Here is a 12648-nt window from a genome sequence, read left to right as displayed (position 1 = left end):
AAATGCTCAACGATCAGCACTGACATTTCCCGCCATGATCCTCTGTGACAAACTGCTGCAGTCGGTTGTGCACTTGGAGCAGGGAGGGAGCTGCGTGAGGACTTCGGCCCTCTACTTACATCAGAGGCTCCAGGGACTTGGGCTTTATGAAGATGGCGATGGGATAGAGCTGGGCCACTTGTAACCGTTTAATCGCGTTTCCCGACACATCAAGTATACAGTGCTTGCCCTGGCAGAAGGGTAAGAAAAGCACCAGGTTAGAAGCAGCAAGAGAAAAGGCCAGTGTCCAGTGAAATAAACTAAAGCATGTTTTAGAGAGAGGTATGAAATGCTGGGTTTTTAAAGACTGAAAAAAAAAAAAAAACCCGAAACTCCAAAGAGCAATTCTAGGTCTGTGATGTAGGTATTGCTGACTGCATTTTACAGGAGAGAAGACTAAGCACTACTGGCCCTAAATTCACTGGGAGGAAGCCTGAAACCCAGCTCCGGAGCGTGGGCAGAACTGCAGGTTGGAGCAGCCCTTTCATCCTCCTATTCTGCATAAGTGTGAAACCTGTAAGGATGGCGATCACAGGAACTCAAGCAATTCCATACATTTGCTCAGTTCTTATGTGCACTTTGTCGTGATACATATATGTTGGAAGGCAGACATAGAAGCGTTGGCTTTAGTTTTACATTGTCAAATGCTGACTCTGCAGTGGGTGCGGAAGCTTGTTTGTTAGCAGATCAAAAGCCCGCTCCTGTACAGCACACCTCATTTCACCTGGCTTCCAGAGCGCTGGATGCTCAGTGCCGGGAGCTGCTTCATAAAATATTTCTGGTAGAGGAGTCATTTGCCACATCACCTCCTACCTCCTGGAGAGAAGTGGCCTTATTATTCTGAGGCTAGGAGATCTTTACACAAGAAAAAAAAAAGGCATTTTTATGTAGGTAGCAGCAGTCCTAAACCAAGAATACAGGGACAGTTCATGTGTGTACAAAATGGAAGAGTCCAGTGACCACTGGGATGCTCATGAGATGCACAAGAGGATTCATGCCTGACCACATAAGTAATAGACTCCAGGTTTGCTCTCTGAAGTGCACTGGTTACACGTAAGATGTTGTGTGCTATTTCCTCACGCACTAGCCAGTATTTTCCCAGTTTTAACGCAGCTGCGTTTACATGTTCAAGGAGGAAAACAGACCTACTTTTCCAGATTACTGACTAGAAAGGATCCATATAGCTTGGCAGACTCTAGCTGCTTGGAAGAGAAAACTAGACACGTACTACTATGTAATCAGACATTACACTTCCTCATGTTGATATGTTAGTGAAGACGTCGATAGAGCCATTAATAGGGTGCAGTACAGCACGTCCATAGATGCTGACAGTGCACTGGCCGAGTCAAGTATATACCCTCTCCTAACCAAACACCTCTCTGTCCTTAGCGATTACTATTCTTTCAGGCCAATACTCCTTAACATGAAAGAGAATGAATATGTAGGACTTGTCTTTGTGTGAATGGCTTATCTCATTTATGTAATAACCATTCCTTTGCCACAGATGGTATGCTTTCATTCTTTAGGCCTGAAAAATACTTTATTGCGGTGATTGTCTGCCTACTTACCTCTACCAACTTATCTATTTACCTATCTATCTATCTATCTATCTATCTATCTATCTATCTATCATCATCATCATCATCATCATTATTAGATCTCCTTTATTCATTTATTACAGACACCTAGGCTGATTCTGTGTCTTAGCTATTATATTACTGACATTGCCACAAGCACCACAGAGCTGGAAAAATTCCTTTGATGTGCTCATTTTCCTCTTTGGATCTGTAGCCAGAAGCAGGAACAGATAGTTCAGGTATATCTAACTTTCAAGATTTATTGTTTTTAATTATGTGTATGCATGTATGTAGGGGTATGTACTCATCAGCGTAGGTGCTGGCGGGGTCACGGGTGTTGGATCCACTGGAGCTGCAGTTACAGGCGGTTGTGAACATTTGGCATAGTGCTGGGAACCGAACTCAGGTTCTCCGTAAGAGCCACAAGTGCTCCTAACCATTGAGCCATCTCCACCCTGGCTTCAGTTTCGAAGTTCCCCATTTTGCTCTGTATGAAGGCTGTGCTAAGTTCACATTTTCCCAGCAGAATATCAAAATTTCTTTGACTTTCTGTCCTCCTTTTGTCATAATAGTCATTTTTGCTGGGGTGCAGTTAAGTTGGCTTTGACTTATTTTTCTCATGAATTCACCATTTACATATATGCCGGTCATCTAATGTCTTCTTTTGAGAAGTGTCTGTTCATACCATTTGCCTATTTAAAACAATTACAATCATTTGTCACGTGTTTAGTGTCCCTGTACACATGTTGGAGCCCATCCCTATGTCAGATGTCTAGCTGGCAATCTCCCCTCCTGCGCGTTGTCTCCTTAGTTGATGGTTCCCTTTGATGTGTACAAACAGCTTGAGGTAATCTCATCTACCAGTGTTTAAGGTCCCAGCCAATGTCTTGAAGTAAGTTTTGTTTCACTGGGCTGTCTTTAAAAATCCATCTTGCTATTCATATAACCTTCATCCATGGATCTAATTAGCTGTTGAGGCTATCAATTACAGTTTTTGTTTGAAATTTTAAAAGTTATTTTATGTTCATGAGTTTTTGCCTGGTAAGCGAGAGGCGTTTCCTCTGTCGCTGGTGGTGTTCTTGCTACCAGTGATCCAGGGTACCACTGGCTGATGAGGTTCTAAAGCATTTTTCCTCTGACCAGTGGCATGACCCTAGGGGACTGCATGGGGAGAGGGGACAGTGGACTACAGAAACACCCTCTGTGCTGGTCACTGCTGGTCCTGACAAGGTGGAATGGTGGGTAGCGGTATGACTGCCGGAGGACAGGGGCAGGAATCATGGTGTTCTTCCCTTCGGCTGAAGGCATGGTGTCTGCCAGGGTTAGTCAGGGGTCCTCTTGAGAACAGCGTTGTCCTTGGTGATGGGACAGCTGGGGCTTTTGCTGTCAGTTTTCCCCTTGAGCTCTAGTGCCTGCCCTGGAGTGAGGCTGAGTGGACATGAATATATCCAGGCAAAATTTTTTTTTTTTTTGTGCCCTATCCCTGTTTGCCGATGGTCAATGTGACATCATTGCAAAATTTCTCAAGCACCACCCAGTGTCTGCCTTCAGTCCCAGCACTGGCATGAAGCCACACATGATGTAGCCTTCTCCTAATAAGGACATCATTGTCTTTCTTGTCTGTGTCTCCACACCCGTCCCTTACAGTGCAGGTTATAGGTCACAGTCACTCTGCTGGGTTCAGCTGACATCACAAGCCAGCTACCCCCTGATTCAGTTGAGTAGTAGAATGAATGTGGGGTTTCAAGAAGGGAAAACGCAAGATTCTCTGACCCCTAGGGGAGTCCAGATCCAGACAGGAGCTCTGTTCTCCAAGTGGTTCCTGGGTCTGGCAAGTTGGATGTCTTCTGGAGAAAGATGTGAAATTCTTTTCCAAAACAAGGCTACTGTCTAGATTCCAGGCTGTTTATCTAAGTGGAATTTTCCTGTAGTAGCGTTGCCAGAGTCTAGTTTGCTGAGAAGCGCCTTGTAATGCTTACTCCTGCCAAGAGGAGACACCTCGCCCCTGGCTTCGGAGATGCTGTTGCCAAGATCTTTTGTTTCTGCTTCCAGCTATTGTCTCAGGTCTGTGAATGTATGGTTCTCCTCTTTCTTTCTGATCGCCAGTTTTCTCTTACCCCATTCACCTTAAAATGGAATGATCTACCTGTTACTTTGGGTCTCTGTGGAGGAGGACAGTTGCTTTAATTCATTACTATATCAAAATTGGGATTAACATCAAAAGGAGGAATCACACTGAGCCAAACAGACAGCTGTTTTCCTGCTATAGATTAACCACACATCTTTATATATAAAGTGGTTTCCTACCTAGTCTCCCTTCAATATTTATCTCTTTCCCATGCTTTTGATACTGTCAGGAACAGGAAGAAGGGAACTTCAGCATCAATGCCCATTCTAAGCCAAAAAATTTCCAGCAGCAACAGGCTGGATCATTCTCCCATGGGTCTCCCTTCCACCTTGAGAATGTTAAGTTTCCAGAGAGAAAAACTCAGAGTAACCAGGCAACTAAGGGTTAGCAAAGCTTCCTTAAAAAGTTCAGCCTTATTTACCTGGGTTGGGACAGTGAGCCAAGAACAAACCAAGTCCCCATGCACCACAGGCTGTGAACTGTCTGGGCTAAAGGGTCTCTTCCCTTCCCTCCATCTACAAGGTAGTCAGAAATCAATGGCATTTGCTTTAAGGTAATTCTCTCCATGGATATTAGTTTGCAATCAGGAAAGAGCAATGATCAGAAAAGTTTGCTACCAGAACCTTCTTCAGAGAGTCTCAAGAGGACCGGCGGACACAGGCAGACCTACCCTTTCTGCTACAAATCTCACAGACTGCACGCTGGTTCCATATAAGTTGTCGTTGTACTGGCCAGCTTCGATAAATTTGTGCTCTTGGATGTCCTTCTCCATTTGCTCTCGAGAAATGACGAAATGATAGTCTCTGCCATCGACTTCGTAGTCACGCTTTGGCCTCGTAGTATCTTTGTAAAATAAGAAACAGTGAGAGTAAGATGCATTCATAATTATGAACTTCTTTTCTGTCTGAGAGTTTCTCCACGATTCCTTCGACACAGATGGAGATGTGTCATGTGTAATAAGATGGGCATGGCACAGTAATGAATACCAGTCTTACCACCCCATATAAGTAAGGATAAAACAGGACAAAACACAAGAAATAACTTCTTTGAGGTATCAGACAATAGACAGGGCGCAGCTGTGATTATAAGGGATGAGAAACGTGTGAGGGAAAATCTGTATCCTTCCTTTCTGCCTCAATGCTGAGGCCACTCAGCTTTAGAAGATACCGCGGCTCACAGAAAATCGGGCACTGGGGTGGTAGAAAATGCCACAACATCTAGCCACACCTGGAAGACTCCTCTAGGCTGACTTGAGGCCTGCTTTTAAAACAAGTTATACACACAACAAGCTGACCTGTCAGTACATTATTGCTTTATAAAAATATATAAAGATAACAAAGTCCAGACTCAACAATATGGCCCAGCACCCAAATATGAGCCTGCACACATGCACTTCTAGCACCCAGGAGTCAACGGTGGAAGGGTCATAAGTTCCAGGCTAGTCGGAACTACATAGTGAGATCCTGTCCCCACATAACCACTGCCTCAAAATATTTAGCACTACAAACACATAGAACAAAATAGATTATGAAGAAATAAATCAAAGATGGGAGAAAACGTGCCATGAGAATTAAGGGGAAAGATGGGCATGCAATTATGAATATGTTTAGGTACTTAAAATTATATATAGTAAGGGAATAATAGTTCTGGGACCGAAAGTCAGCAAATACAACAATGTTATGTCAATGTTTTATTAAGATGACAAAAGGAAAATGATCTTAGCTATACAACTTTAAACAGTTGACCTAATCCAATCTTGGAATCACTTTAAAAAACATTTAATCTTAAAATTGATCAAAAGTCAAGATAAACGTATCCCCAAATATATTGATTATAGTAATTTATAACACAAAATTACATTTTATTTTAACCCATAGTATTGTAAAGGAGGAGAAACCAAAACTGTCTATGAACTTTTTTGAGAATATAGTTATTTTAAATTGTTCTATAACAACTTAGATTTAAAGATATAAGTACATGAAAAGTGTATAGGAGGAAGGATGATTTTGTTTCTGGTTATTAAGTGACATTCTCTATACTTCTCAATTCTTTGGCTAACTTATTTTTTTATAATTTTTCAAATCCTGTACAATCAGTATGTACTTATTCCCATAGAATAGTGCTAGCCATGAAAAAAGAAAAAGGGGAGTGTGTGCAGGGTAGAGGGGTAAACACAACTCTATTTAAGGTTCTGATTTCCTTCTCTCAAATGTCAGATGCTGAAAGCAAGCCAGGCTTTCCTTTGCCTCTTCCCACCTAAGACATTCTTAGGAGCTGTCCTGCCTCTTTCCAGAGTCCCTGCTGGGAACCTTCTCTTGAGGTCCAGCAACCTTCCCCACCCTCTTTCTGTGTGCTGCATACAAGGAATTCTTTCTTTTCTTACGACCCTAGAATGAATCTGTATACTGAAATGTTTGAGATATTTGAAATTATAAATCTAAAACAATAGCAGCAATAACTAAAAGCTCATAGAGAGGAGCTATTTGTCGGGATCAGATGGAAGAGCCTCTATCTAATAACTCAGACTGCCCAGTGGCCCCATCTCCATGCACAGGTCATTTTTGTGTGAGAGGGAAGACAGAGAGGAGAAGTGTGGTAGTGGTGTTTGAGAAAGGTAAGACAGACTGGCTATTAATGACTGTGTTCAGAGGGAGTTGGAAATCTAGTTGTCTATAATCTCAAAGTCTGAAATCTGCAGTGGCCCTACAGGATAGAGAACACACACACACACACACACACACACACACACACACACACACACATCCTCCACACACCTTCTGATAACCCAGAACTACTTGGCTGAGGATTGACACACTGGACTAAGTCATCCAGAGATGATTTCAATGTGAGGTTGTGTTTCTGATCGTCCCTGGTCTATGGGTAAAGATGCTATAGCGGTGGTTCAATCAATCTAGAAGATCCCACTGAAGCTTATAAATAGCATGTTGCCTCAAGTGCTCAGGGAGGTTCCAGAAGGCCTTGCTGTCTTCTGTAGATGAAGGTCAGTCCTTATCAATAGAAAACAATGTGTGGCACCCCAGATCAGAAGGGTTAGGCAGATGCCCTAAGTCGGGTGCTCAGATAACAGGTACCTGATGATGTTTGTATCACACCAAAGACTCTTCCTTGAGGAGCAAGATTACACTTGATCGCCCACCAAGGAGCCAAATGTGGGCCCAGAGAAAAGAAAAGAGATACTTACGGGGCACGCAGGAGCCAAATTTATCAGGAAATTCAGATATCAAGTCATCATTGATTCGATCCTTCATGGGGCCCAGGATAATCACTGGCCGGGTGTAGCTGACTGAGGACAGGAAAGGAAGATGATATTGAGGGTCACTTCAAACCCTGTAGTGCGGATGCAGCCCCGCGCCTCTGCAGAGGTGATTCTTCAGGGCAAACCGCCAGCAGCTATGAAATGCTAAGGCCTTCCTTCACTTGGGGTTAAACGACCCACAAAACCCTCATGCAGAATGGCTGATGTTTAGCCCTCGGATATTGGCTTTACTGCTTTCTGGGATTTGCTCACAGGGTATAGAGCAGCTCCACCAATGAAATGGAGGCAGAACTTTGTGTCTTCTCTTGGGCTTTACCTCCCTATGTCAAAACCGGAAATAGGGAGCCTGGGGGGCAGGGGAACCAACCAGCTTTTTGGTCATTGTTTAAAGTCATCATTAGTAGCAGTGACTCCTCACGCATCTGTCCTTTTCCTCAGAAGACACTATTTGTCCTCTGATGGGGGCTTCCTGATTCCTAAGTGCTTTAGAACGCATCTGAGTCTATGTAGTGCAACTCTCTGCCACATCTCTGTCAGCCACCATCAGCCTCTGAAGAAACGTCTACAGAAGCTCAGACCCCTGGAGCAGTTTGCAGGGGACCGGCCTCTGAGGTCTGCTAGGAAGTCCTTTTTAAAACTGGGCTTAGCGTCAGCTTTCCTGGGGCCGTTCTTCATCAGCCCTCCGGCTCAGGTTCCTAAGTAAGACATCTGCCTTCTTAGCGAGGCCATGCCTCTCAAGGACTGTTCTGTCCTCCTGGGAGCTGTTACTGAGCCCCGATCTGGGGCAACTGAGTATTAAGCTGAGTTTGGTGTCATCTTGTCATAGCTTGGGAATCAGGAAGTTGGGCTTGCCTGGAAACTTACTTTCCTGCCTTGTGACAGGTTCGTAGGAGAGAATGAGATCTTCTTGTCCTCCTGAGAAGAAAGAAAAAAAAAAAAAAAGGAAAATTACAGTTGTCAAACAACCAGCCACACTCGATAGCTACAGTTTCTGCTCTGAAACACAATAAACCTACGGTTGAGGGTTAATTTTCCTTACGCTCGCTTCTTGAACCATTCAACAATCCTTCATCCTCATAAAGCTCTAGTGTCTGGTTATTGCAGTAGTCAGGAGTCTGCCAATGGTTAGTTACATTAGATTCAGACTGAGGACATCGGGGTTACGGTTGTGGGGCAGAGCACATGTTTAGCATGCGGAAATCCCTGCCTTCAAGCCCTGGTCCCCACTCCGAGTTGAGAGGTATGCCCTAGGCTATCGGTTATGATGGATGCTAACTCCTGCCGTGAAGCTTCAGAATGAGAACTAAGAGGAGCAATGTTGTAAAGATGCCAGCATCACCGGCAGCGTTTGCTGCATGGCCTCTGCTTCTGGGTGGGCGGTGAAGCTACGGTCCACGTTGGAGCCTAAGTTCAGTGTTGATAATCAGTATTAGATGAAGTTTATATGCTGGATCAAATGAGTGGTCTTTGGGTGGTCTCGGGTCAGCTGCAGATCCCAGAGGGTCTGCTCCTATATTTGCATTGGGTTTAGTGTTGGTCAGCCTTTGGTGTGAGACTAGGTTAGGGCTGTTGAAAATAGATCCATGTGTGCTAGAGGGGACATTTGAGGAGGAATGGGGAGTGGTGTTTTTCCAAGGCCAAAAGACAGCGAACCTCATTGCTCTATACTCTACCATTCTATACTATACTATGCTATGCTATGCTATACTGTACTATAGTCTATGGACTGTCCATCCCAAACAGACTTAGCATGCAATACCAATTTCTTTTTTAAAGCTCCAGTTAGGGGAAAGCGAGCTCTTTCCATCAAATGTGGTAACTACACAGTGGTTTCAACAACTGCCCTTGATTCAGGAAGTTCTTTGATGTTTGTAATTGCAAGGCATGGCGGCCTTCTATGGAACCTTGGTAGTGGTACAGGGCAAAGATGTGCTTTTCGTACATTTTTAAGGGTAAGAAATGGCTGCCAACTGAAGTCATGCCTGCCATCTACCCCCAAGGGTACTGGGGGTACTGCTGTTGGTACTGTTACTGCGAGGCCACACTGTATCCTAAAGGCACAATGAGACTTGGTGTCTCTCCACAATGGCACCTGTCCAGGGCTGCTCTAGAAGTGCTCAGTAGGCATCCACGTGTATCAGAAGGAGATTGGTATGGGGTGATGCAGAATTTTATCTATGGAGGGAAAGAATGATTCTGTGTGAATAAATTAAACTACACAAAGCCAGTGTTTAGATAAAAAACAAGCGACTGCTGCTACGGCTCAGTCATCTGGTCTGAAGACGCCAGGAGATAGGTCGGTGCCACTCAGACGACCGTGGAGAGAGAGTTTGCAGGACAGTCGCATGGCTCACTGGTGCCAGCAGTGCTGGACTCCGACTTCATAGGGAAGGCTTGGTAAAATCATATGAAAGGAGAATCCAGATAGCCAGACAAAGCTTCCGGTGTCATCACACATCAGGGGACGGATGTCAGAGGCTGCCCTCTACACCAGCCTTTCCATGAAGACAAACGTGCAGCGCTCTCTCCACTGTGACTCTGGGCTTGTAAGAGGTCAGAGAACTCACAGCGTGATTGCCATTGCGAAAAAACAGTCCTACTCGGCATGACTGTGAGTGGGGTCGTTTCACGTTGGGAAATGCAGTTTCCTCTGAATAAATATAGCACACCATGCTTCTATTTGAATCCCTTCCAGTCGTCTTGCAGGTCACCCCAGTGGGCTCTTCTGAACGCAAATCTTGAGTAAGACATCTGGTGTCGGTCTGCATCATTTGTGCTTCTGAAAACCAACACAAGCCCAGCTTTGATGGGAGAATTGTTTGTCCAGTGCTTTTGGGGATGTCTTTTCAGAAAGAACTGGCTTTCGTTCAGAGCAGCAGTACTGGCAGGGAGTAATTGGAACTCTTTACACATGCCAATCCTCATGGCCCCGTGCAACGAGGTACTGGGTAGCATAGGAAGCCGTGGAGAAGCCGTCCAAGTTGGGGTTATGTAAGAGCTATGCATTCAATATCTTATGCCAATTTTCATGCTTAAGTAAAAAAAAACCCAAAGGGACAGACTGGAAAGGGAAAATTCTAGAGCAACGAAGAGAGAAAAATCGATGTCTTTATGTCATTCTTCAGGCCTCAAAGGACTTTCCTTTCCTAACCACTGGCTTCTTGTTTTCATAGAATTTCTTTGGTAATTGGTACTCTGGTGACCCATTTTATAGATGGAGAAGCTGAGGTTCGGAGAATTTGATGAGGCTCATTTGCTCAGCTAGTAAGTAGTAAAGCCAAGATTTAAGTCCACACTTGCTTTTCTCTGTGGAGTCTATCGTACTACCCCAGGAGGGCGGGAGATGTCGGCTTCTCTGTGGGAATGATAGAGCTTGCGGTGAACAATGGCCGTGGGTCTGAAGAGGACAGGGTGGCCAGGAGGCCAGAAGAGGCCCATCTGTCAACACCAGCATTTCCATCTTCTCTCGCGCCCTGTTGATAGATCTTCTCCGTAGTCACCCTTGGAAGTTATTTTTCTTTTCTTTTGTCACAAGAGTTTGGCGCTCAGAATAACAGCTGGCAAAAGGTACAACCTATTCTCGGTCTTGTTTTGGCAACTTTATGGCTGGCAGTGAGCAAGCAGCACACACTGGGGTTTGCAGCTGCCAGACATTCGGCAGAGCTGTTTTCTAATAGACTGGGCACAAACTGGGTGTGTGCATCAGGAACCAGTCGCAGAGAGACGTGGTTAGCGCGAGACCCCAGTGAGCCTTCGGGAAAGAGAAAACAAACAAACAAACAAAAAACAGAAGAGAGAGGAGGGAAGTGGGGGTCCGCGCTAGTCATGTTCTACTTAATGGTTTAAATTTAGTTCCTAGTGCTCATGCCTGGTGGCTATGAAGAACCAATCTGCTTCGCAGAGTCAGAGAACGTTAGCGTCAGGGCAGGTTAGGCGATGTGCTTCTTAGAGGGCACCTCTGCGGCACACGGCGGTGCTCTGTCCTGTACCTCAGAGGGAATGCACAGCACTCACTGTCTGAAGGGACGTCTTCAGCTTTCCTCTTTTATTAGTCTGGATCTTTTGCCTTGTGTGCATGTCTCTGCATCCTTGCACTCTTGGTGCCTGTGGAGTCCAGAAGAGGGTGTTGGATTCTCTTGGAATGGAAGTTATGGGCAGCTTCATGTCTTCCCAAAGAATAGCCATTGTTCTTAACTGCTGAGCCATCTCTTCAGCTCCTCCAAACAATTCTTCAAGTAACTATTTCCAATTGGTTACGCTTGACATTTGATTTAAATCTATTTGTTAGCTTTGTTTCTCCACAGTATAGTCAGGAGATTAAATTACTTAACCACCAGAAAGTCCTTGAAATTGGGCTTAGTATATAGCTAACACTATAAGTGCCTTGTTAGTCTTTTCAGCTTTCCTGGGAATTTTTTTTCCAGGACAGGGTTTCACTGTGCAGCTCTGGCTGTCCTGGAAGTCACTCTGTAGTTCAGGTTAACTTTTAGTTCACAAAGACCTGCTTGCTTCTGCCTCCTGAATGCTGGATTAACCACCTCCCAGCTAGTTTTAGTCTTAATAAGCTGACTAGTGGTACAGAACGGTTTCAGAGTACCACATTCAACAGCAGGACGCTGGGGTTAGGAACCACCTGGTGGAGTAAAGGGTCCGTGAGAGCCAGAATCACAAGGTCTCATTGCAACTTAGGGGCTATGACATATCAGTGAGGTACACAGCTCTGGCTGCCCTCCTATGAAAGTAGGCTCTCAAGACCTACCTAATAACAGCGTCATTGCAGAAGTTAAAGAGTTAATAAAAATGAAAGAACTAAATGCAGCCATGGACAATTCTTGTGAAAAGGGGAGTGGGAAAGAGTATGGGAGTCACAGCCACCGACTCTCGTAGGAGAGTCTTGGATCGCCTTCTCTCAGAGATTGAACTCATATTTCTTCAAGATCCTCGTTTGGAAAATTCTAATTTAACTGGTGAATACTGGTGGGCAAGAAGGAAATTGTCAACTCCCACATAACAACCATTATGCAAAAAGAACTGGATGAAGCTTTGAGACAGTTGGTCATCAGCTGTGGGGGTCTGACTGGCCCTGATAATACCTGTTTGGTATGTATTGCATCCCAACACAAGGGCAATTGGAAGGTATATACAGAAGGGCCAAAACCATGAGCCCTAACTTTACCACTTTATTGGTGGAAAGAAATATGGAACTATCCAACAGTTAAGGTTTTAAAGTGGTATTTTGTATAATTAGGCAATATGCCTGTTAATTAATTACATATTAGATGCTACTCAATACAGTTGGACTTAAAAAAAAATCCTGCAATGCTTAATTTGGTGTAGCAGATGTCTGAGTTGTGTTTCAAAGTGGAGGCCTATAGGCATGCATGTGTAAGGCTGTGTGTCCCCAGAATGGGGCGTGAATGGTGCTCGGTGCTCTGTGCAGTCCGGTAGTCTCAGTCTGCTTTGTATCCTCCACGTTTTCTAAAGCCGCCTCAGCTCCAGATTGAACAGGCAATGTTTTCACAGTGACAGAGAGGAGTCTTTCTATATTTGTACTGCCATTCATGAGATTAAGATTAGTCTCAATCATAGCAAAAGCCAGAAATCCACTAGAAATAAAACAGTCTATT

General features: G+C 44.5%; 1 protein-coding gene across 29 annotated transcripts in view; it reads right to left on the bottom strand.

Moving 5' to 3' along the window:
- Dlg2 (discs large MAGUK scaffold protein 2) overlaps positions 1–12648 on the bottom strand; it is a 1777227-nt gene that overhangs the window by 10871 nt on the left and 1753708 nt on the right. For all 29 annotated transcript variants that reach the window (XM_085683002.2, XM_085683004.2, XM_085683006.2 and 26 more), the window contains 4 exons: positions 7886–7936; positions 6947–7048; positions 4415–4587; positions 120–229 (listed from right to left, as the gene is read on the bottom strand). In XM_085683002.2, coding sequence (XP_085539128.1) covers positions 120–229; positions 4415–4587; positions 6947–7048; positions 7886–7936 — 436 coding nt within the window. The remainder of the gene's footprint in view (positions 1–119; positions 230–4414; positions 4588–6946; positions 7049–7885; positions 7937–12648) is intronic.

This window comes from Myodes glareolus, chromosome 24, assembly GCF_982192425.1.
Source record: "Myodes glareolus chromosome 24, mMyoGla1.1, whole genome shotgun sequence".
Lineage (NCBI taxonomy): Eukaryota > Metazoa > Chordata > Mammalia > Rodentia > Cricetidae > Myodes > Myodes glareolus.
This window is presented reverse-complemented; position numbering and strand designations above follow the sequence as displayed.